Source organism: Hippopotamus amphibius, chromosome 16 (genome assembly GCF_030028045.1).
Source record: "Hippopotamus amphibius kiboko isolate mHipAmp2 chromosome 16, mHipAmp2.hap2, whole genome shotgun sequence".
Lineage (NCBI taxonomy): Eukaryota > Metazoa > Chordata > Mammalia > Artiodactyla > Hippopotamidae > Hippopotamus > Hippopotamus amphibius.
In genome coordinates this window covers 36,268,488-36,293,217 of record NC_080201.1, presented here as the reverse complement: position 1 = coordinate 36,293,217, position 24,730 = coordinate 36,268,488, and the positions used below count along the sequence as shown (strand labels likewise).

Here is a 24,730-nt window from a genome sequence, read left to right as displayed (position 1 = left end):
CTTCACATGGGGGTCTCCCAAGGTTGTGGACACAAAATTACTATAATGATGAGGGTCTTCACTAAACTTCCTCACATCCCGCTAGAATCTTCAGAAGCTAAGATGTGACTTCTAGAGTCAGTCAGGGCTGACTGGTGAATGTGTCTAAGCCCTGGACGGGGAATCTGGTCTGCAGTTGTGGACCTGGGTGTGTCCAGACAAGAGGGCCCTCTGAGCCCCCGTTCCCTCTTCTGCAGGGTGGGAGGGGAGGAAGGGCTGGACTACATGGGCTCTCAAGTTTCTTCCAGCCTGGATATTGAGTGCGTCTCACTTTGCCCTGGTCATTACCAATGGCTTAGGCACAAGGTGCCATCTAGTGGCACCACTTGTCCACTCTCACAAATGGCTCCAACGAAAGACCCCAGAGGAGCAAAACTAACTCTTATGGACTCTCATTCCAGGGGTGAGGGCAGAGGAGGCTGGAAAGGGTGAGCACACTTTATGTTAGTGGACGTGACATAGTCATCTCAAGAAAATATACTTTAAGAGGTCTTGCTTTCCCTAAGAAAGCAACTCTTTTTTTATTTAGAAAGGCTAATTATTTCCATTTGTCAATATTTTCAGCATTAAGGAAAATAGTTTAAAAAACATAAAAATGTAGGTACACTCAAGAGTAACTGCTATTAAACAGTTCTGAACAGGCAGAAAATGTAGACTTTCCTTTTACAGAAAATGTTAAATCTGTAATAGCAGCATAATTTATATATAGAAAAAAGCTGGTTTTGAAAACCCAGATTTTTTTTATACACAAAACATGTTTTTTTTTTTTTTTTTTTTTTCCTATATACAACAACAGCATTTCCACTGGGAAATGGGTTTCTTCACATTATGTCACTTCCCGCTGACACGTGCAGATACCAGCTTGGGTGCATCTTCAGCCCAGAGCCCCAGCTCCCGATGGCCTTCAGTCTAACACCATGGCGGAGAGCGCGTTCAGGTCTTTCATGTATGGATGAGCCGCCAAGATCTGGTCGATTTTCAGTCTTTGCTCTGAGTCAGGGAAGATCTTCAGAAGGGCTTCCCTCAGCTCACTGGTTTCTACAGGAGATCTCTGTGCTGGCATGGGAAGCTTCTGCTGCATGTTGGGAAGGCTTGGCAACAGTGGGAAGCGAGGCTGCTGAGGAAGCCAGTGGCTGGGTGGGGTGCCCTGAATCCGGGCCGAAGGCTGGTGGCTGGTGCTGGCTGCCTGGGCGCCAGGGACTCTGAAGCTGGGGTCAAACATGCCCACATTTGGCAGGGCGTTGAGTAGGGGCTGCATGTCTCTGTGAATGGAAGCAAGTCCTGGTGAGCTGGGTTATGAGATATACAAGAAATCTGTCTAAAAATATCTGCTGCTGACCTCAAAGCTCAAGGAGCTGCTCCCTGGCCTCTGAAGGCAAGATAGAAGACTGTAGCCAAGGCAGGGATGGCTGCCGCCCATGGATGGGCCCACGGGGACTGACACCAACTCCAGACCAGTCGTGGCAGGGAATGCTGGCTCTTCGTGAGCGACTCCACCTCCCTGGCCTGCTGCTGTGAGGACTGACCCCATCCAGCTGCTTGGCTCTGAACCAGGGTGTATCAGAACCACCTGGAAGTGTTCAAAAGGTCTGGAAACAGGGCCCTACTCTCCTGCTGATTCTGATTCTGCGGGGCCTGGCTGATGGGGCTCAGAAAAAGGAACCCACTTAAAGCAGAGGTTGCCTCCCCAGCCCCCCAGGTCTGAGTCAGATGTTGGTGTCCACGACTTGAATGGACATGAGTGTGTATAGGGCATCTGTACCATTAGAAAGCCTCCCACTTGGCTCTGGCTTGCAGCTGAGAAATGGGGCTGAATGAACACTTTTCCCAACTTCAGGAGCTCAGTCCCTCTGTGGGGGGAGCTATTATTAACTTCTCATTCAATTAGTTAACATTTTTGTAAAGAGCCATTAGGTGAGCAGGCAGGACTGACCCTGCTGCCAGGCTGCTGAGGTTGTAGAAGGAGCCAGAACTCTTCTTCCACTGTTTGACCCGCGGGCCTTGATGTGTACACACAGGCCTCAGGTCTTAAAGCCTAGTGGTGGATTTCCAAGTTAAGACTTCCGGAAGAAAAATGAGACGTACGGACATCAAGCAGGTGTTAAAAATGGCTGCCATTCTCTTGGTGTAGACCTTTGGGAGCTAAGTCCTCATCTGTGTAATAAAATCCAAAGGATCAAAAGAGAAATGATTCACAAGACCTGGAAGCGGAAATCATGTGGGTCTCGGGTGCAGAAGATAGCTCTGTGTGAACCACCCGTCCCCCAAAGGATCTTGTTATAAATGGAAAGGATCAGCTATAAAGTCTCACTGCCTTAGAAAGCTGGGGGAGCTATGCATCTGATTCCTTTCAGTTTAGACAACATAACATCCCTGTGCAAATATCTGCTGAGAAACACGCAGAAATGTAGCCTATTTTACTTTTAAAAAAGAGAAAAGGCCTATCACTGGGGAACACAATCTGTCACTCAGGCACGCAGGACACTTTAGTTAACAATGTCCTTTACTTTAGAATCCTGTAAACAGAAACAACCACTAGCACATGTCTTTAAACACAAACAAAAAACCCTAATCTACAACAAAGAAAACCTAAACTATCAATTTTGCATAAATAAAGAATACTGGCTTCTCCATTCAGGGAGGTAGAAAGTAACACTTCCACAGGTACTGATTCCTGAATAGCAAATAAATTAATATAAGCATAAAATATTCAAAGCAAATGACATGGGAAAATGAACTTAAAAAAGATATTCAGAGACACACAATGAATCGAAGTTGCATTCACTAATAAGAGACCACTAGCAAAATCTGCTTTGTCTTCTAGACCTACAGAAAGTTTGGCTCCCCATCCTCTCCTGGGATTAAAACCAAAAGGACCACAAATGAAGATCTGGTCTTTGGGAGACATTCCATGTATATTTCATCAGCACTAAGTCTAAGGCTATTTTTTTTAAAATAAAACTATTTTTAATCTTTAGAGAGAGAGAGCACTGGCACTGAAGCATAAAGAACTGAAACAAACCTGTAAATACAAGGCAATCTGAAAAGGGAAATACCTAAGGAAGACTTCCTTCCGAAGAAATTCTTCTAAACGAGGTCCACTTCTTCCCAGAGGATCATCGGGAACCATGAATATGTCCCCCACGAAGGTGTACTGCAGCAATCTACGACATGGAGAACAGTTACAGGCTAGAGAGAAAAATTACAAGACTGCTCACTGCCTACAGCAAAAAACAAATACATACCAGTTAAACCATTTTAATTTCTCTTTGGGATACAAATACAATAGAATAAGAAACTTTTACCCACTGGCTCTCACATTTCTTATCAAGACTTCCAGATTTTTACCTGGGCCTGGGAAGCAGCTGCTTCTCCTAACATAACTTTCAATGTAACTTTGAAAAATAGGATTGAAAGACTGTCAGCTTAGGATACAACAGGTGCTCAACAAAGGTTTAATTTTTGAATAAATGAGTCCATAAGCAAACCCACTGCTGTTCTTTTAAAAAAGGGAAACAGTATACGAAGAAAGAATACTGAAGGTCAGATCAAGTCTAGAAAAATGTTTAAAAAAGTCCAAATGCCTGGTCTGTTGCCTGGACTTTGGTTTCTGCCTTGTTTTACTAATTCTGAAGGCAGTGCACTGGTGTGTGAAGTCCTGATTGCATTTGAACCTTCCATGCGTACACAGATGAGTGTCCAACAGATACTGACAATGAGCCCAGGGCACAGATCCAACAGAAACATATCCTAGAAGATTAATGGCTTGTTAACTGTGCAGTTTTTTAATAGTCAAAATGCATATAGTGACTAACTTTCACCTGGGCATCATTTTCTAAAATGATGCAGCAAGGAATCATTTTCTAAAATCCTCTAATGATTCAACAAAATATAAATATCAGACAAGGGGCAACTGTGAAACCCCTAGAGAGGTAAGTACGCAGTTACACGGGTTATATACTAGTTATACTAGATATACACAACCTTGAGGTATGTTTTCTAGATCTGTGGCATTTATGACTCATCCGTGGCACTACCACAAGACTATTGCTTTTTGTTAAGTAACTTGTCAGATGCTGCTTGTTAATGGAAAGTCCTGGAAGCCTGTGTTCACTGATCTTAATGCAGGTGAACACATTCAGAGTGTCACTGCAAACAAAAAACTTACAGTAGTGATGGCAAACTCCTGACTTGAGTTTGTTATTTTGGATGATATTCAACATGTTTTCAATAAAGATGGCTAAATTTTGATGGGAACATGCTTAAGAAAAGCATCAGATGTTAAAAAGCAGAAATACTCTCTCCTCTCCCCAAAGTGAAAACCCAATCAGCATATTAATTTTGATCCTATCCTCTTGCTGAAATTACAGTCGTTACTAAGCCCAACATTCATATTTCATAGTTGAGTAAAGTCAGGAGGCCCAATGACTTGCTTACGTGTCTCTCGGCATCAGGGCAAGGTCAAGTTAGGTGGCCATTTCTGCTCCATCACAGAGTGTTAACTGTGCCACAACGATGTGCCTCTTGCCTCCTGCCAGAGAAAACTGATCTACAGAAGACACTAGAGCATGCTCACACATTACCTGCTGACTGCTGCTCTGTGTTGAGTCCTCCCACTTACTGAGAGGGGCCAGCCATCCTGTGGACTGGGAGCAACAGTCTTAGACTTTTGGTACCCTACACTGCTTCCAAGGTGGACACAAAACAAACAACAAAAACCATCTCTGACCAAAGACAAAGAAGAAACTATTACCTTTTTGTAATTATTTCCCTCCAAGAAGCTGACTCAGTCACAAATTCTCTGAAGTTATCATTTGTTACAATTATGCCACCAGTTTTGTCCGCTAGGTGTAGCAGAAACCTATGGTAACATAAGAGTAGTTACAAAGAGCAAGCTAGGCATGTCTGGCTCAGAGAAGCTGTGTTACAAGAAAACAAAAGGATTTACTTTCCACAGGAAAATCACCAAAGATTTAACCAAGGCTGGGAAGGAGAAAAGTTAAGCCCCTGTCAACTCAAGATCAATCTGAAATACTGAACATCTGAAATTACTAGAATGATTATAAATGAAGATCTGGTTTTCATACAATCTTTTTAAAATAATCTCAACCATATTTACACATTTTTCTAGAGAAGTTGTATTATCAATAAAGGGTGATAAGATAATGTGTGAGGACTAGAGTAGAGAATGAATTACAGTTGACAAGCCCGTGAATCACTATTCGGTTTTTAGTTGCTAAGCTACGGTACTTTGGTTCTAAGATTAGTTGCCTGGCACAGTCAGCCTTGCAATTTTTTTTTAATGCCTAAATTCACATTTTCTGCTCTGACTTGAGAAGAGATGTTTAGAATTGCCATTCAGTTTCGTCCAAGTTATAGATCCAGTCAAATGCAAATTATGAAAAGATACACGGTAATCAGACAGGGTAAGAATTAAATATTAAGGAGAATTCTATTTCATTGTTGGAGACTGTAATGTTCAAATCTTCTTAATCAGAGAGTTGTGAGGATAATGTGAGTTTTATCCCCTAGCCAGGATGACCACATTTGCCTGAGGCAATGAAGACAAAGATAATGAGACAATAAATTAAGAGAAGCATTAGAATTAAAGGTGCAAACTGCTTTTATTAACAGTAGCGAGTACTTAAAAAGAGATTAAAAAACAAGCCTTATCAGTTTCAGAAATCTTAGGAAACCTTGGTAAGTAAATATGATTTAGCATTTTGGATTTATTAATAAGTATCTTAAATTATTTCTAACTGGCATGAACTGCACGTGGAAATGTTTGCCCGGAGGTAGTAACAAAAATAGGTAGTAAGGCTTCTGTGCATGTACTATGAATCAGGACATATATTTACATCTCTTAAAAACCCAGAGAGCCATATAAATTAAGCAAAAGCCTAGCCTATATACTTGCACATGCATTTAAATTCTGCTGGTGTGAGAATGAAACTGCAGCGTTAGAGCATCTGAAGGCTCTTCATGAGCCCAGCAGTCCAACTTGCCTTTTCACCTGAGCACTCCAGGGTCCCTATCCAGCATCTCAGAGCTGGAGCAAGAGCAGTCCCTCCATCTCAGTCTCTCAGTACTTTCTCACCTATGCTCCCGCCCCAAGGTGCTTCCTCCCACACTCTTCTTTCAGGCCACCTCTGATTCTCCCCATCAGATCTGGTCTCTCATACCAGGGTATGAAGGGTAAGCGGCTGTCAGTGAGAAGGCCCTTTGGATGTTTTGCTGAATGTCTGCTGTTACCCCAAGTCCCCTTCCCCTGCTAAGCCCCTCTTTTCATCTCTTACCCATCTGACCATCACTCACTACCTTGGGTTACAAGCTAAGCACTGTCTTCAGTGTGAGGGAGCACTGTGGTAGAACACTGAGACAAAACCACCAGGGGCTTATGTGCTAGAAGCCAGAGTGAGAGAAAGAGGGTGAGTGCAGGAGAGGAAAGCACAGGCGGCCAACGCTTAGCTTCCCAGCCACTTGTAGGTTCACTACTACTAACTTTGTATCACAACAGGAGGGTTTGAAAACTGGTTTTAATGCCACTGGTCATGTCTAGAACCTTCTCTTATTCAACCACAGCAGAACTCCCCTCTATTACTTATTTGTGTGCCTTCTCCCCCAGATCAAAAACTCATTAGGGCAGGAAGCGCATCTGAATCATGTGTGTTCCAGGAGTTCGGCTCTGCACACTGGACTTGGCTGGTGCTCAGCAAGGTGTTTAGAAAAAAAAAAAAAAAAAAAGGTGCAGAGTAAAGCTTGTTGTTTTAGCACCTGCTCTCTGAGTACCAACCTAAGAAATGCAGCTTATTTCTATAACACGAGTGTCAGCTGAGACTGTCTTCTATTATGTGAAAGAAATATTGAGGGTTCAGGCCACTACAATGACAGACTAAGTCACTGGCCAAATATAACCAGGAGGAGACAGAGAATGTCTGGAAACCACTCTTGAGGCTGCCACACTAAGGCAAGACAAAAGCTACTTTTAGGAAGTATCAAAAAAGACTACAACTCAATATCTACTTTTACTTACAGATTCTCAGTCATGTTTTATTTTAAAAAAAATTCTAACTCAAAAGCTTCTTTGGTAATGTCCCTAAACCACACAGCAAAGACCACTGAATGTATAACCTTAATGACCATAAATGTTAAAATTCTCAAACCCGAGTCAAGTGTGTCCTTTAAGATTGTGGGTCCAGGTGCCTGATGAACCGTCTGGTGGAGCAGGTGGCTGGCTCCTCACCACCCCACACCCACTTCAGAAAGGAAAACGGCCTTTCATACCTGTCATCATGAGAAGCAATTCTTTCTCCAAAGACCATCCGTGCAGGAGTTAAAGATAATATTCCGAGCTCCTGGAGCTGGGTTAAGAAGTGTTGTTCTGTTCATGGAATAAGTTGAATACATATTCAGAAAAAGGCTATTTTCCCAGATCTTTAAATAAATGAAAGCACTCCCAAATGTTTCACTTGGAGAGTTGTGGGAAACCTTTTTTCTACTGACTCAAGAAGACTCAATTTCACTAACTTACTGGGAAGAAAAATATAAAAAATCAAGCAAGACATATACTAAGACAAATATAATGTAAAAACTGACTTTAGCTCATAAACTTAAAAATGTTCAACTCATTTGCTTCTTAAATTAAGAAGGGAAACCATCAATCTATATTTAATGGATCTTATTTTTAAGAACTTTTTTGCAGCCACATTACAAGCAGTAGAGGACAAAGAGAATGAGGGCAAGAGTCTCTGAGAGAGGGTGGGGGTGGGAACAGGAAGAGTGATGGCAGTAGAGGCAGACAAACTGCTCTGTCCTCGTCCCAAGTAAGGTCTGCTTGGTCCTATTCCAAGGGTTTGTCAAATCTCCCTCTGGCTGGCAGCCTATCTAACCTCTCTCTGTTATCTGTACAAATATTTACTGATTTCACGGGACTGGGTCATGACAGGGGATAAAGAAGGGCCAAAGCCACAAACAAGTAATGGGCAAAAAAGAAGCTGGAAGCTCAGAATCTAAGATTCCCACACCTGCATTCCCTACAATGGTACTCACCAATGACAAGCTGAAATGCCCACAGTCTCTATGGTTCTAGAAATGTACAGCACATAAGGCTTACGAGGCTCAGGGATGCTACTGCAAAAATAACTGAAATGACTGGATCCGCCTTATTTCTCAAGTACCTTCTGTTAGGACAAATACATTCCCCCAAGTAAGGGAAGCTGGGACACTTGGGAAATGTGGTTTTACCATTTCCACCTCAACAGTGACTAAGTTTTACTGCCTGTTGTAAATGTGTTGGGTGAATCCTGTCCTCACCCTTCCTCCTCCCAAACTACCTTTTATTTCCAGGTAATCGGATGTGTCAAACTGCCTGGCATAATAGCCCTTTTACTGGTCTTCCTATTAAGACCCAAGAAACAAAGAACTTTAAGTTTCTCTGGAATATTTAAGGATCCATAATAAGTTCAAACCTTTTGTGTGTGGCCTGCAGGTTGGCCATGTAGTACCATGCAATTAACATAAATGACTTCTATCAAGCTATTAAACAGACTATTCAAAAGACATTCTATTTCAGGGCTCCAAATTTATCAAATAACCGTTTTCAAAAATACTATTTAAAAGAGGAAGAAACCCAGTCTACTTGAAAGACATATTTAGTCAACTTTTTAAAAAGTCAGAGAAAGTTTTTGTGATATATAATGAAGTCTAATGTAACTTTCTATATAAACAGCTATTTAACTTTCCATCCTTCCCCCAGTTATTCCTTATAACACTCTCTGCAATTGGTTTGTTTTCTTTTTTAAGCTGGGTGCAATAAATTTACAGTTTTGTTTTTAAAGCTGCTGCCTATGGCACATGGCACTATTCTAAGCAGTCTGTGTTGCAATCACAAGCCAACTCATTAAATGCCTAATTAGTAATCTGGGAAAATCAGTTTGCCTCACCTGTGACATTAGGATCACGCCTTGTTCTCCACTGTGGGACAAATACAGTGATGTTTCTGTTGCCAAGCTTCCAAAAATATTCAACAGCAATTGCAATTCCACGACAAGAAAAGAACTTTTTCAGACCATGGCTATATGAAAATAAGTAAAATTTATTTCAGTTTAAAGCATGTTTAATGTATGTTAAGTTTCATCATGATAAGGTGAAAAGGTAAAATCCACATACAACAAAAACAATTAGAACAAAATTTCCTTTGATAGTTTGCTGCTCTGCAAAGCCAAGAGAGAAATCATGATAGGAAATGTGACTCCTAATAGCTTTGTGATTTCTGTTATATTTTATTCAATTGATTTAATTGACTGTGCTTTTGTGGCAGAACGCAGTTAGAGCTTCAGGGCATTACTTGTTTATCACAAGCCCATTCTAGACAGTCCTAGTCCACCTGCTTCTGAGAATCTTTTATGAGTTTCATGAAGGAATTTGTTGCTGAAGCAGAAGCAGCTTCGATCAGAATTATTCCATGACATGGTCCTCACCACCACAATTTTCAAAGGCTTCGAATGCCTCTGCCATCAGGAGGGAGGGCTGCATCCCCTTTCTGGAGAACTGTGAAACTGACTCAGTTTACAGCTTCCAGGAAACAAGTTGAGGGCAAGACTCAAATGAAACTATGAGTGCACATGATGTTGTTCAAGGAAGCAGAAAGGCAGGGGGAAAGTAAAGAAGGGATAGTACTGAACATTGAGTGAGTACAATTTTTCTGCAAAGGGCCAGACAATGTCTGCTGTGCCATGGAACTGTCAACTGTAAGTGAAGGGGTGTGCCTAAGTTCCATGTTTACAAAAACAGGTGGTGGCCAGATTCAGCCCCTAATTTGTAACCCCTGGTATAGAGGATTAAAAATTGTTCCTTACCCCAAAACCTGCTAAATTTCAAAATAAACAAAGAAAAAAATTTAAAATTTATTTTCCAGCAATTAAATAAAAGTAGAGGTTTTATTTAAAAAGTTTTTTTAAAAGTCTGAAAATCTGCAGGTGATAATCCTTTTGTCTACCCATGAGTATCAGAAAGAAAGAAAGAAAGGAGAAATCCCTGTGATGTTACAGTTGAGATTCGCAAAATCTGTCTTCACTGCGTCAATGATCATCTACGATGCAATAACAGTAAATTCTGCATCTTCAGTCCTGTCTTCTCACATGTCAAAATCACTAGTGGATACTTCCTTCACTTGGAGTTCTGCCTCCTCAGGCACTAAGTGTCCCCAGGCTCTGCTAATTCTAACCCACCCTTGCAAACTCTAGTTAGACTGACCCTGAAATGCACCCATGCAGTCTCTGATTCTGCTCAAGCCCTTCTACAGCATTATCCTTCCAGACAAATCCAGTGCCTGGCTTTGAGGGCACCTCCACACCTGACTAGGCAGGTGAGATCTGGCCAAAGAGCACTTTCTGTTGCCACCAATATCATACTGTGGGTTTTGACCGGGTGGTCTTGCCATCTGACTCCTCCTGGGCTCTGAGCTTTTTCTTATCTCTTAAATCTCCTCCCCAAATGCCCTCAGGATCCACGTCCAATCTCTCTTCTTCTATGAAGCTGTCTCTAGACACAGGTCCTCAACTATCCCTCTCCTTTTCTCTGACTTGCTATCTTGTACTGCACACCAGAACCACAGAATTTAGGAATGCATTTAGATTCATGTTAGAGATAAAAAGAATGAAACACCTCTTGAGAGACAGAGCCACTTGCTCAGCCTGCTCTGCCAGAAGTTGGATAAGCTAGGATTAGACTGATGTTTCCTCACTCCTGGGCCAGTGCCCTTTGAACTACCCACTACCCCCCTGTGGTTCTGTCCCCAACTAAATCTACATTCTCATGGAGCAGGAATGGACTGGACCTGTAACAAACATCTAACATCCAGAAGAGTGGCTCAAAAATGCCTTTTAAAGGCTAAAGCCCACCTTCTCCTCTATGAACCATAAAGAAGAGACTACACAAGCATCAGCTATACCCCAGAAAACATATGCAAGTAAACAAACCCACTCAATGAAATAACTTAGCAGTGGTTTGTTCATCTAAAAGCATTTAAATATGGCAAGAATGGTAATATGACATTTGTTACTGGAAAAGACGCTGGGGGAGGGGGAGTGTTTGTACAGGGGGTCTTACCCTTGAGAGAAATGCACTAAAAAAGCTTTATAAAGTGCCTTCTTAGCTTATTCATCAGACACAAATGTGTTTGAACTCTTTTTCCTCTTTTCCTTAAACGCTTCTGTTGATGGCAGCAGTAGAAACTGGGTGCAAATAAAGGCCCTAGTCCATTACACTGCGTCACTAAGGAAAAGCAGGGAAGTGACAGTAGATAAAATTCTGCTGCCCCGGACTCCTCCCAAGCCTAGAGGGGGAAAGTGGAGTTTCTAGAAACATTAGCGCTAAAACAAATTTCCAAAGGGTTTGTTATCCTCAGTGATAAGAGCAAATCATTTTTAATACCCTGAAAAATCTCTAGAGCTGTTTTAGGAATAAATAACAGTTCTAAATTCTGGTAGAGAATATATGGACTAATCCAGAAAACAAACCAACAGAAACAAAATCAAGTGGAGCCAAACTAGTGACCTTAAAATAATAAGAAGGGTCCTTGACCCTTCCTACTTTTACTCTCACATCCTGACCAGACAAAAAAAAATGTGTGCTGTCTCCTAGCCCTCCCTGCAATCAACCCAGAGCAACCTGCTGACAGGTAATCTCAGACCAACGGTCTCTTTTGACTCAGAGACAGAGGGTATACATACAAAACCTCTCTATCTCTGTGAAGGCCAAAGCTCTGGGGTTCCCAGATCCAAATGTAGAATTAACAGATACTAAGCCTGAGAAGCCAGGTGTGCAGGCTCTCAAGGGAGATTTAAACTCCTGTTTCCATATGCTTGGAAACAAGTTATATCATCTGGTTGTTTTCCATATTGTAGCAGACAGTCAACTAGAAAGAAGAGGGTCCAAAGCAGAGAGGAGATGGGTGATAAAGACCTGATAAAAACTCACGGCTGTCAGAACCAGACAGGGCAATATGGGTAAAGAGTGAAAAACCTTTCTGAGTTACCCAGGAAAGAAGAATTCCTTTCTATAGCTTCTACTTAATGAAAATAGCCATGGAACCCTGATACAGAAAGACTAGCACGAACAATAGTTAAAATACATAGGCAAGTTAAGAGGCAAACCTCACCTACATGGAAAATTATCTATCCAGATAAGTCAGGTGCTCTTATGCTGAAGTTTCAGACTGACAGAGACTGAGTGTTATCTGGCCACCACGGTGATGTCTAGCCATACACCGCAAACAATTTCCATTTACTCATCGTTTGACTCATTCATGGTGACAAAGGGGAAAAACCAAGTAGAGATATGCATAATCAGCAGCATTAAGTAGGGTATTTCGGAATTTCTCACGGTGTGTTATAACTGCAGACATCACTCTGGAGGCAAATAAACAAAGGCTTTGCAGAAACCCAGGGATGGGTGGGCCTGAGTGGCTTTAAGGTGGGGTTCAAACCTAATGCTTAAGGACCCAAATTTCCTTTTTAACTACTACCTCAATTAGCTGAGTCAAGGTAGTGAGGTTAACCCAGCAATGCCTAAGCAACTCAAGACTTATGTATCCAACGTTGCCAAGCCCTAAAAATTCAACCTCAATTTCTGTGGGAAGAGGCAAGGTGTACAATGGCTCTGGAGAGCAATATCATGGGCCCAAATCTCATATCTGCACAATTCTGGACAACAGTTTTAAGCCATTTCATGTTATGTACATTACAGATAACTTTTACCTCACACAACTGGTGTGAAGATTATATTTTAAAAGATAAAGATACAGTACCTGACACATAACAAGTGCTTCCGTTTTAAGATTCCAAATATTTGTTGAAATGTAATCCAAATTGATTATTAGAATAGCAATTGGAAGAGCAAGCTATAAATGGGTGGTGAAGAGTCATTTAAACAATCCTTTCTTTCTTAAGTCTTTCATTCATTCATTCATTCAACACATCAACACTGATGGGCTACTATGTGCCAAGCACCATGGACCTTGGGAGTAGTTCAGTGAACAGAACAGACATGAATCGCTTCCTTCATGGAATTTATAGTCTATAATTCACATCTAATATCAAAGCAGTTGACTTAGAATGATTAATTTTTTTTCTGACTTAAAAAAAGTTAAAGGGAAATTCACAACATAATCATTTTAAATCGAACAAGTCAGTGGCATTTAGTACATTCACAATGTTGTGCAACCACCATTTATATCTTGTTCCAAAACATTTCCATCACTCCAAAATAAAACCCTGTACCCATTAAACAGCTTCTTCCCAGAATAAGACTTAATTTTAATTACTGATATTTTCAGATCAATCTACATCAAATTAAGTATACGTCTGTCTTCTTAGGATAACACATCCTTTGTAAAAGAGTTGCTTTTAAATTGAGACATCTGTGAATTCAAAGAATACTGAAATCCTCTCTCAAATAATCAGCTTGTGATTTCCCTTAGTGCACTAATTTAGTGGTTTTTAAAAGAAATGGTACTGTACTGAAGGGTGTGAGGAAATATGTGACTGTGTTCTGGGGTGTCACTATGGCTGGGGGGCATTATGGGCAAAGTAGGAGGGACCAGAGATGCAAAACCTCCTGTCCTGGATAGCCAGCACAACTCTGAATTGCAATAGTGACCCCTTTGAGAAATACACTAGTTACTACAAAAAGGTTTTTTAAAAGCGTCATTCTAAATCGCTGCTCATTCTATCTTAATTTGCATTTCTTAGTCTTTGAACACCAATTTGGGAAATCTCTCCACATACAGAAAAATGAAAGAGGATTAATATTACAATCGTGACCTCAATTTTGTATCATTATCTGGCTCAAGAAATGTTAACAATGAGGAACTGCTGTGGGGCTTGGACTGTAAGTGAGTGAAATTGCACTTTACATTTTTACTTAGATAATGCTATGCAGCTGTGGGCCATTTGCTGGGTTTCCCCCAAAAGAACTGCCAAAAATAAAAGTGAAATGACAATAAACAGTATTATTTGGAAATGAAGACAAGTATATTACATATTTTTACTGCCTATATTCAAATTTTAACATGTGAAATGCTGGCATTTTCTTTTCTTTTTCTGACAGCAAAGTACAGCACCATTCAAAAAATAAAAATCAAAAGAATCATATTTAAAAAAATATACTAAAATATTTATAGATGGAAATGAGATATCTGAGAATTCCTTCAAAATGGGTGAAAGGAGGTACAGATGAAACAATGTTTGAAATGAAACAAGACAGACCAGGAGTTAGTTGATAATTACTGAAGTTAGGTGGTAGGCACAAGGGAATCCCAAGTGAAACTAACATGGAATTCATCATATTATCTTCTTATGAATTTTTTTGAAAATGCTAACAAAAAAATCAACAAAACAAAAAATAAATATATAGTAAATGCATATTTTAATAATAAAATTCATTTTATTTTTCAATTTTATCAAGTATTCCTAAAAAAATTAGGGGATTAACTGATCTTTTTAGAACTCCTAGGCAACAGGTCACAGAAACATCCAGCAATTCAGAAAAGTACAGTTGACCCTTGAACAACACAAGTTTGAACTTCAAGGGTCACTTAAACGTGGCTGATTTTTTCAGTAGCAAATACTACAGTACTATATGATCCAAGGACACAGCAGTACAGCTTTATGGAGGGCCGACTGTAAAGTTATTTTGACTGTGCAGAGGGTCAGTGCCCCCGAATCCCACATCATTAAAAGGCCAACTGTATTTCAACCTCTCCTCATTCCATGTCCAGGTGCCCCTTTTCTTGAATTGCAGCTACTTAAAATGCTAAACCTTGAAGACTTCTTCAAAATCAATGGAGTGACTGGTTTTGAAAACCGGAGGGAGATTACCTAGCAATTGTTGAAATGGCATGATAAACATGTCCTTTAGGACAGGGCAAAAGGCCGCAGCAAGTGAAACTCAGCAGGCCGAAACTCGCGCGAGGTTAAACAGCTGGTCCTCAGTGGGGCGGAGACTCTGACTCTGACCCCCACACTCTCCTTAGTCACTATATCAAACCACCCCTTAAGAAATCCAATCCCATACTGGAAATATAAAATCAGAACCCTAAGAGGGTTCCAAGATAGGCTAAAGAGAAACGATCATTTAACTCCTTTTACTAAAAACAAATATACAAACTTTTAGTAAGATTAGAGGCCCATAAAGAAGCTCAAACTGAAGAATTTCCTTAGAAAGGAAAATTGTTATCACTCTATCAACAAAAGTATAACACAAGTGCATCACACCTATTATCACTGCACATACTCGCTAAAGACCTGACATGTTGTACATAAAAAGAAAAGTCTCTTTTTTGTCTTATGCTTCGTCCTCGTATTCAGAACCTACTGGTGTTCACGGCATAAGAATCTAAGGATTTAAGGCTATACTTCTTATCACTGGGAAATGCAATGTGAAAAGACAAGTTTTCTATCATTCCTTGCCCCCAGAAATACAGGTTCAGCAGAGTGAAGACAGAGTCTACAACCCCAGAGGATGGAATAACAAAACTTTCCCAATCGACTGTTTTTTTTCTTTCTTTTTGTCAGGTAAGGCTATAGGCCAACTACACAGACGACAGGATAGTTCTTATAAACACATGCAATTCTGAGACATGGCTAAGAGCCCTACTGAAAACTATAATTAGAAGAGAATGGACTTACGTAATTGCAACATTGCTCCCATCTATAACAATGTGCTTCAAATCCGTCCTCCCTGGCTCATTTTTTAATTCCAGCTTGTAGGGCACTTTCAGAGTATCTCGAAATCTTTGAACCCCCGTAACTGAGGAATCAATATGCTCAGAAGGTCCGGCCAACCTTGCATCAGTAACTGGAGGTAACAGCTGAGGCAGTGGCATCGGTGGAGAAAGGGGTGGACAGTTTGGCTTAGATTGAGAAGAGCTACAACACCTTGAGCGGTTTTCACAGGCAGACTTTGTATTATTCGGAAGCGAGGGTTCTGCCTGCTTCTGCAAACCATTTTCAGGAAAAACTGGAATTCTGGGCTGGTGACTTGAAGCTCCTCTTGAAACAAAACTGACAACTTCTTTGGGACTTGAAGGGGCAACAGCCGGTAAAAGGCCATCAGTTTCAAGGTCTGTGTTACAAATGTAGTTCTGATTTGAACTCCAGATTTCTTGTTTCTGTTCTATTGGCACTGTTCTGAAAGTATTAATTTTGCAATTTGAGGTACATGGTTTCGATTCTACTTTGAATGGTAACTGAGAAAAATTTTCCACCACGTTTTGCTGTGTGTGAGTTTGTGTTTTCTTTGGAGTGGAATCTGTTGTAAGCTCATTTATGCTGCTACAAACACCTTTATTTTTGGTTCTGTTAGTCTCTGGATACACAGTACTAGGTGAAACTTCTTTGCCTTCTTGGAATCTTTTATTTTCTTTTTCAATTTCCTCCAAGAGCAATAATGGTTCAGTAGATGGCCCATACTCCCTGATGACCTTTTCGACAATTTCTTGAGAATAGCCCATGGTTTTAAAAAAGTTTACAAGGATGTTGTATTCCATTTCCTCAGTAGTGTCTTTTACATCTGGACTTAAATTTTCGGCATCAGTAGAAGAATCAGACAGGTCTATGATTATACTTCCAGTCTTACCATCGTGTAAAAGCTCTCCCTCTTGAACATTTTCCAAAGAAAACTGTTTCTTGGTATGCCTTTCTTCAGAATCAGAAAACCTTCTTTTATGACAAACCCTGTCTTTGGAAAGCGCCTCTTCATCTGGGGTTACACCATTTATTGGAACAAAAAGTACATCCTGTGAACTAGAAAAGACTGTGTCCATTTGTTTTGTAAGCTCAGAAACAGGAGTCCCAGCTTTATTTCTTGCATCTTCCTGCAAAACAATTTCATCTCTGGAAATATTCAGCCCTGTGGCAGCATTCTCTGTAAACTCTGTTTGTTTAGAATCTCTAATTTCAATAACATCATCATCTCCTGTTTCAAATAGATGCTCCTCACCTTGGGTGAGTGCCAGAAGTTCTTTTTTCAAGGAAGTGGGTAAAATCAACAAGTCCATTGTGTAACTGTCTGCGTGAGCTTCAACAAATTGTTTAAATTCCCTTTTCACCTCTGATTCTTTTTGGCTGTTGGGTAGGTTCTCATTATTCTCAAAGAGCTTTACAAACTGCTGAATGTGACTCCTAGCCATGACCACAGCTTCGGCACTTCCTCTGATGCCAAGAAGACCAATGTCCAGAATACAGAGATCGGCACAGGTGTCCTGAATCAAGCTCTTCAGAAATAGGCTCTGTGCCCCAACAAAAATGCAGTGCATGGCCTTGGGGTAACATTCTCTTTCTTCTAGTTCAGGTTCACAGATTCCTTTAATATATTCCTGTAAGGAGAAGATAAGAAATTAGATCAATTTACAAAAGCTCCTTAACAGCATGTATCATGTTACACATGAAATTACAAATATCAAGCTGCACAAAAGTCAAAAGCATGCTAAAACCTTTGGAAAAAATACCACGTTTTAACTAAAATATGTAAAATAACAGATATAAGTCACTTAATTGTTTTCAGAGGAACTGAAAACTTTGCATCTAAGACTGAAAGGTGGTTATCTCTAACATTTTCAATAGTGTATCTTGCAATGTGATCTTAGGAGTTTGCCCAGCTGCACAATGGATAATGACAAGACTGGACTTATTTATGCCTATAAAGAATGAACATTTTTGCTTACTACTAGTCATTTATTACTACTATGACATAATTAAGAGAGAAGATAATCAAGTCAAACAATGTATTCCAGAACAAACCTTGACTTTTGTTTTGCTACTGTTGTTTCCACATGAAATAGGCTGATTTTTTCTTGAAGGCATTTAAAAACAAGATCAGTTTAACAAAACAATTTTTCTAGCTGGCTGGAACAATGTATACCCTGTATAATTTTATGTCTGTTTTCTAAGAAAGACTAGACTATTTAAAAGTAGATCTAAACGTAAAGAACCAGAGAATGCTATACAGTACTGCCATTCTCAGATATAAAGCTACGGTTTCCAGTGAAATTTAGTATTGAAAGAGGCATGAAGGAGGTAAGAAGGGGAACTGGGTTCTTGAGCAATTAGGTTGCCACTGGAGGCAGAAGTGTGAATCAAGTAAACATGCGAGCACTCACACCAACAGTGGAACATACTTGTTAGTAACTTGGGCACTTGAGTAAGTTCCTGGGCTCAAATTCCAGCCATACAACTGGTGACCTTGCTCAAGATACCTAACACTTCTGAGCCCAGTTTCTGCAACTGTGAAATAGAGGCTAGTGCAATCTCAGGTGTTCTGAGGAAATTCAATGAAATAATGAACATAAAGTTCCAACAATAGTGTCTTGCAAGTGCTTACTAAATAATAAAAACACTTACTTTAAATTATCAGTGAAAGCTTTCTGGACAGACATCTGTAAGAAATGAGCCTGGCGATACCTGATCTATACTTCAAACTAAAATCAAAATAGTGTTATCCAAAACGGTGCTGTTTAAAAGTTCAACCTGGGGGATTCCCTGGTGGTCCAGTGGGGAAGACTCTGCACACTCCCAATGCAGGGGGCCTGGGTTCGATCCCTGTTTGGGGAACTATATCCCACATGCATGCTGCAACTAAGAGTTCACATGCCACAACTAAGAAGTCCACATGCCACAACTAAAGATCCCATGTGCCACAACTAAGACCCAGTGCAGCCAAAAAAAAAAAAAAAAAAAAAAATTCAACCTGTGCAGCACCAGTTACAATGAGGCTTTACAAACTTGCATCTACTGTGTATGTATACTTGTTATTATAATGGCCACATATCTCCCATTAGAATTTATATATAAATGTGTACATATTCCTTGTTTACACATTTAGAACTACAAAGTTCCTATGAGGAGATGAAACACCAGAAATACAAGGAAAACATCAAGGGGAAAAGCTCAACCCAAGCAGTATAATGTACAGTCATGAGTTCTATACTTCCTTATGTTCTTTCGGATAAACCTGGAATTTCTGTGGGCTTGGTGGTATAGAATAGAGATAACTGGGGCTTCCCTTGTGGCTCAGTGGTTAAGAATCTGCCTGCCAATGCAGGTGACACAGGTTCAAGCCCTGGTCCACGAAGATCCCACATGCCACAGCGCAACTAAGCCTGTGTGCCACAACTACTAAGCCCAGGCTCTAGAGCCCTTGAGCCGCAACTACTGAAGCTTGGGCGCCTAGAGCCCATGCTCTGCAACAAGAGAAGCCACTGCAACAAGAAGCCCACAAACCGCAATGAAGAGTAGCCCCCGCTCTCTGCAACTACAGAAAGCCCACGCGCAGCAACCAAGACCCCATGCAGCCAATAAATAAAAAATACAGTAATTAATTTTTTAAAAAAGTACCAGTTAGTGCCACTAAAAAAAAAAAAAAGAATAGAGATGACTGGTGCTGGACAGAGGAGCTTTTTTTATTTTTTAAACAGCAGTTTATTAGAGCTACTTTTGTAACATGGCAATGGTGTTAAACACAAAAAAACAGTAACTGTCCTTTTTTCCTAGAAGTGCAAGCAGTATTAAATACTGATGTAAGCATCCTTTAAGACCTCCACATGGGCAACATTTTATTACCACTTGTTTGAACTTATGCTGTATTTAGATTGTGGTTTGAAGTTGTTTTTTATTTTTATTTTGAAATAATTACAGGTTCGCATGAAGTTGCAAAGATAGTACATAAAGGTTCGGTGTGCTCTTTACCCAGTTTCCTCCAACCTTACATCACACATAATTGTAGTACAAAATCAAAACCAGGACACATACATTGATATGGTGAGTGTATTTAGTTCTATACCATTTTACCACATGTGTAGATTCATGAAAATACCTTTTCAGTCTAGACACAGAATTATTCTATCACCACAAAGAGTTCCCTCATGCTATCCATTTATAGTTGCATTTTTACTCCACTTCCACCTACCATCCCTACCCCTGTCAATCACTAATCTGTTTTTGTCCCTATAATTCTGTGATTTCAAGAATGTTATATAAACAGACTTATACAGTAGGTGACTTTTGAGACTGGCTTTTTTCACTCAACATAATGCTTTAAAATCTATCCAAGTTGTTGCATGTATCAATAGTTCATTCCCTGTTACCACTAATACTATTCTATGATATGAATAAACTATAGTATTTTAATCATCTGTCTACTGAGGGACAATTTGGTTGCTCCTTTTTGGGGCTATTACAAATAAAGGTGCTATGAACAATCATGTACAGGTTTTCATGTGGACTTGGCGTTTTCATTTCTCTGAGATAAATGCCCAGGAGTGCAATTGCTGGGTGGTATGATAAGTACATGTTTAGTTTTTTAAGGAACTGCCAAACTATATTCCAGGATGGCTATACTATTTTACATTCCCATTAGCGACGTATGAAAGATCCAATTTCTTGCTAGCATTTGGTTTTGGCACTAGTTTTTATTTTAGAAATTCTAATAAGAGTGTAGTATATTTCATTATGGTCTTTGTTTACATTTCCCTAATGGCAAGTGATAGTGAACATCTGCGCATGTTCTATTTACCATCTACAGTCCCTCTTTCATGAAGTGCTTGCTCATTTTTTTAGTCCATTTTCTAATTGGATTGTGTGGCTTTTACTGTTGAGTTCTGAGAGTTCTTTATGTATTCCAGACACAAATCCTTTTGTCAAGTTAAGTGGCTTGCAAATATCTTCTCCTAATCTAAAGTTTTTCTTTTCATCCTCTTCAGGGTCTTTTGTGAGAGAAAAAGTTTTCAATTTTAAGGAAGTCCATTTATTGTTGTTTTTTTCTTTTTTTCACCAAGCCTTACGTTCCAAAGACTTCTCTTGTGTTAGCATCTAAAAGTTTCACATTTAGGGACTTCCCTGGTGGCGCAGTGGTTAAGAATCTGCCTGCCAATGCAGGGACACGGGTTCGATCCGTGGTCCTGAAAGATCCCACATGCCACGAAGCAACTAAGCCCGTGCACAACTACTGAGCCTGAGCTCTAGAGCCCTCGAGCCACAACTACTGAGCCCATGTGCCACAACTACTGAAGCCTGCATGCCTAAAGCCCTTGTTCCGAAACAAGAGAAGCCACCACAATGAGAAGCCTGCGCACTGCAATGAAGAGTAGCCCCTGCTCGCCACAACTAGAGAAAGCCCGTGTGCAGCAATGAAGACCCAACACAGCCAATAAATAAATAAATATTTTAAAAAATTAAAAAATAAAAGTTTTACATTTAAATCTATAATCCATTCTGAGTTGATTTCTGTATCAAATATGAGGTTTCAGTCAAGGTTCATGTTTTTGCTTATGGATATTTAGCTGTTCTAGCATCATCTCCTGAAAAGACTATCTTTTCTCTATTGAATTGCTTTTGCGTGTTTGTCAAAAATCAGTTGGCCAAACTTGTGTGGGGCTATTTCTGGGTTCCCGATTCTCTTCCATCAACTTATGAATTTATCCCTTCTCCAATACCACATAGTCTTGACTACTGTAATTATATAATGTCTTAGAATTGGATAGTGACTACTCCCACTTTATTCTTCTTTTAAAATATTATTTTTAGCTATTGTAGCTCCTTTGCCTTTCCATCTCATTTAGCAATTGTTAAACTTTCACATTGATTTGAGGATAAATGATATCTGCTCACTCTTCTGATGCATGAACATGGCATGTCTCTCCATTTCTCTAGATCTTTGCTTTCTTTCATTACTGTTTTATAGTTTTGAGCATATCTACGTTTCAAGTCCTATACACGTTCTGTGAGGTTTATACCCAAGTATCTCATTTTTTTTTGAGCAAGTGAACATGGGCACTGCATTTTAATTTTGGTTCCTATGCATTCATCACTAACAAATAGAAATATAAGATTTTTGTATATTGATCATATACCTTGTGACCCTGCTGACCCTACTTCTAATTCTAGGATTCTTTTTCTTCTAGATTCCCTGGGATATTCTATGCAAATAATTACATCGTTTACTATTTTTCTTATCTATATGCCTTTTACTCTCTTGTTTTACTGAACTAGCTAGAACTTCCAACACTGTGCTGAAGAGCAGTGGTGAGAGCTGACGTGCTTGCTTTTGTTCACAATCTATGGAGAAAACATTCAGTCTTTCACCATTATTTATATTTTTTGTATTTACTACTTGTCACATTAAGGAAGTTATCCTATATTCCTACTTTTCTAGGAGCATGAACATGAAAAATAGTTGTTAAATGCTTTATTAAATCAAATGATGTAATCATGTCATGATTTTACTTCTTCAGCCTATTATTAGTATGATAGATTATTACATCACCTGCTTTTTCAATATTGAACCAGCCTTGTATCCCTGGACTAATTACCACTTGGTCATGATGTATAATTCCTTTACAAACTGGCAGGTTCTATTTGCTATATTTTGTACTGCCTTAGTCTGTACTGCCTTTTCTGCCTTTAGCATTGGGAAAATACTGATTACGAATGAATATAGGAGTGTTCTCTTCCCTTGTATTTTCTGGAAGAGATTGTGTAAAATTGGTGTTAACTCTTTAATGTGTGTAAAGTTGTAGGGTTTCCTTATCTTTTTGATGTCTGCAGGGTCAGTTGATATCCCGATATTAGTAATTTATGTCTTCTTCAGTGTTGCTGAAGTTTGTCAAATTTCATTGATTTTTTTCCCCCCAAAGAACAAGCTTGTTGTTTTGAGTTTATCTATTATTTCTGTATTTTCAACTTCATTGATCTTTGCTCCTTATCGCCTTCCTTTTGCTTACTTTTGGTTTATTTTACTTGTCTTTTTCTAGCTCCTAGAGGTGAAAGCTTAGATTACTGATTTGAGACTTTTCTTTACTAACGTAATATGTGTTATAAATTCCTCTTTCAGCACTTTTTTAGCCACATCTCACAAATTTTGATATATATTTTCATTTTCCTTCAGTTCGATGCATTTTAAAATTTCTCTTCAAATTTCTCTTCAAGAAATCTGTTGCTGAGTTTCCAAGTATTTGGATATTTTCTTGTCATCCTTCTGTTGCTGATTTCTAGTTTGATTACTTTGTGGCCAAAGAACATAATCTATGTGATTTCAGTTCTTTCAAATTTGTTGAGATTTGTTTTATGCCCAGGTTATGGTCTATCTTGATATATGTTCCGTGGGCAGTGAAATGAATGTGTATTCTGCTGTTGCTGGGCAATGTTCTATAAATATCAATTACAACCTGGTTGGTTGATGGTGTTGAGTTCTATATCGCTGCTGATTTTCTGTCTAATGGTTCTATCAATTGCTGAGAAACGTGTTGAAGCCTCCAAACTGTAACTGTGGAAATATCAATTTCTCCGTTAGGTCTACCAGTTTTTGTTTTATCTGTTTTGCAGCTCTATTATTAGGAACGTTACCGAAAGCTCAGCCTCTCTGTACGCTGGTGCTGAATCAAATCCCGGTGACAGAGTTTTGAGTGAGGTAGAAAAGGATAGCTTTATTGCTCTGCCAGGCAAAGGGGAACACAGCGGGCTTCTGCCTTGAAAATCTATGTGTCTCAACCCCAGAGGATTTGATGAAGGGTTTTATAAGTGGTTCAAAAGTGGGGTCTCTGACAAGATTAGGGTGTGAGCAGCACTTGCACTCCCTTAATCTGTCTCAGGTGGTTTCTTGACTGCTCCTCCCTTGATCAGTAACTGTTCAAACCCACCCTTGGGAACCCAGGGAAGGTCATGGAGGCTGGAGTCTTGCCTATAAAAAATGGTGGACAAAAGGAGGCCTCTGAGCTCAGGCCCCACTTGTTTCAGTGCCTGGGAGTCCCACGGGGCCCCACTTGGTTTCAGAAATATACACATTTAGCAATGTTATGTCTTCTCAGTGAATTAACCGTCTCTTCACTCTAAAGCCTATTTTGTCTGACAGTAATACTGCCACTCCAACTTTCTGTTTTCTTCTTTTTTTTTCCCCTGGCCACATTGGGTCTTTGTTGGTGCACACAGGCTTCGGGCTTTCTCTAGTTGCGGTGAGCGGGGTCTGCTCTTCAATGTGGTGTGCAGGCTTCTCACTGCGGTGACTTCTCTTGCTGCAAAGCACGGGCTCTAAGCACGCGGGCTCAGTAGTTGCGGCACATGGGCCCTCGAGCATGCAGGGTCAGTAACTGTGGCACACGGGGCTTTGTTGCTCCACAGCATGTGGGATCTTCCCAGACCAGGGATCGAACTCGTGTCCCCTACACTGGCAAGCGGATTCTCATCTACTGCACCACCAGGGAAAGTCCCCACTCCAGCTTTCTTTTGATTATTGTTTACACAGTCTATTTCCCCCTCCTTTTAAACTTACCTATATCATTATATTTGAAATAAGTTTCTTGAAGACACCACAATGGTTGTTTTTCAATCCATTCTGATGAAATTGGTGGGTTTAGACTATTTAATTTTAATGAAACTATTGGTAAGTTTGGATTTAAGTCTACCATTAGTTTCTTTTCTGCTTGTTCCTTTTTTCCCCTATCTGGCCTTCTTGTGCATTATACAAACATTTTTTAGTATTACACTTTAATTTATTGCATTTTTAAAATATTTATTTATTTATTGGCTGTGTTGGGTCTTCATTGCTGCACACGGGCTTTCTCTAGTTGTGGCAAGCGGGGGCTATTCTTCATTGGGGTGCGTGGGCTCCTCATTACGGCGGTTTCTCACCGGCTCCAGAG

General features: G+C 39.9%; 1 protein-coding gene across 3 annotated transcripts in view; it reads right to left on the bottom strand.

Moving 5' to 3' along the window:
* Positions 1-520: 520 nt before the first annotated feature.
* The window catches only part of N4BP1 (NEDD4 binding protein 1), a 45,917-nt gene continuing 21,707 nt past the window's right edge, over positions 521-24,730 (bottom strand). The window contains exons 2-7 of one of the 3 annotated variants that reach the window (XM_057711198.1): positions 15,729-17,416; positions 8,982-9,112; positions 7,324-7,420; positions 4,793-4,900; positions 3,096-3,203; positions 521-1,301 (exon numbers count right to left, since the gene is read on the bottom strand). In XM_057711198.1, the coding sequence (XP_057567181.1) occupies positions 944-1,301; positions 3,096-3,203; positions 4,793-4,900; positions 7,324-7,420; positions 8,982-9,112; positions 15,729-17,416 (2,490 nt within the window). In that variant the 3' untranslated portion in view covers positions 521-943. The remainder of the gene's footprint in view (positions 1,302-3,095; positions 3,204-4,792; positions 4,901-7,323; positions 7,421-8,981; positions 9,113-15,728; positions 17,417-24,730) is intronic. The other 2 variants (XM_057711199.1, XM_057711201.1) reach the window with 2 other exon arrangements.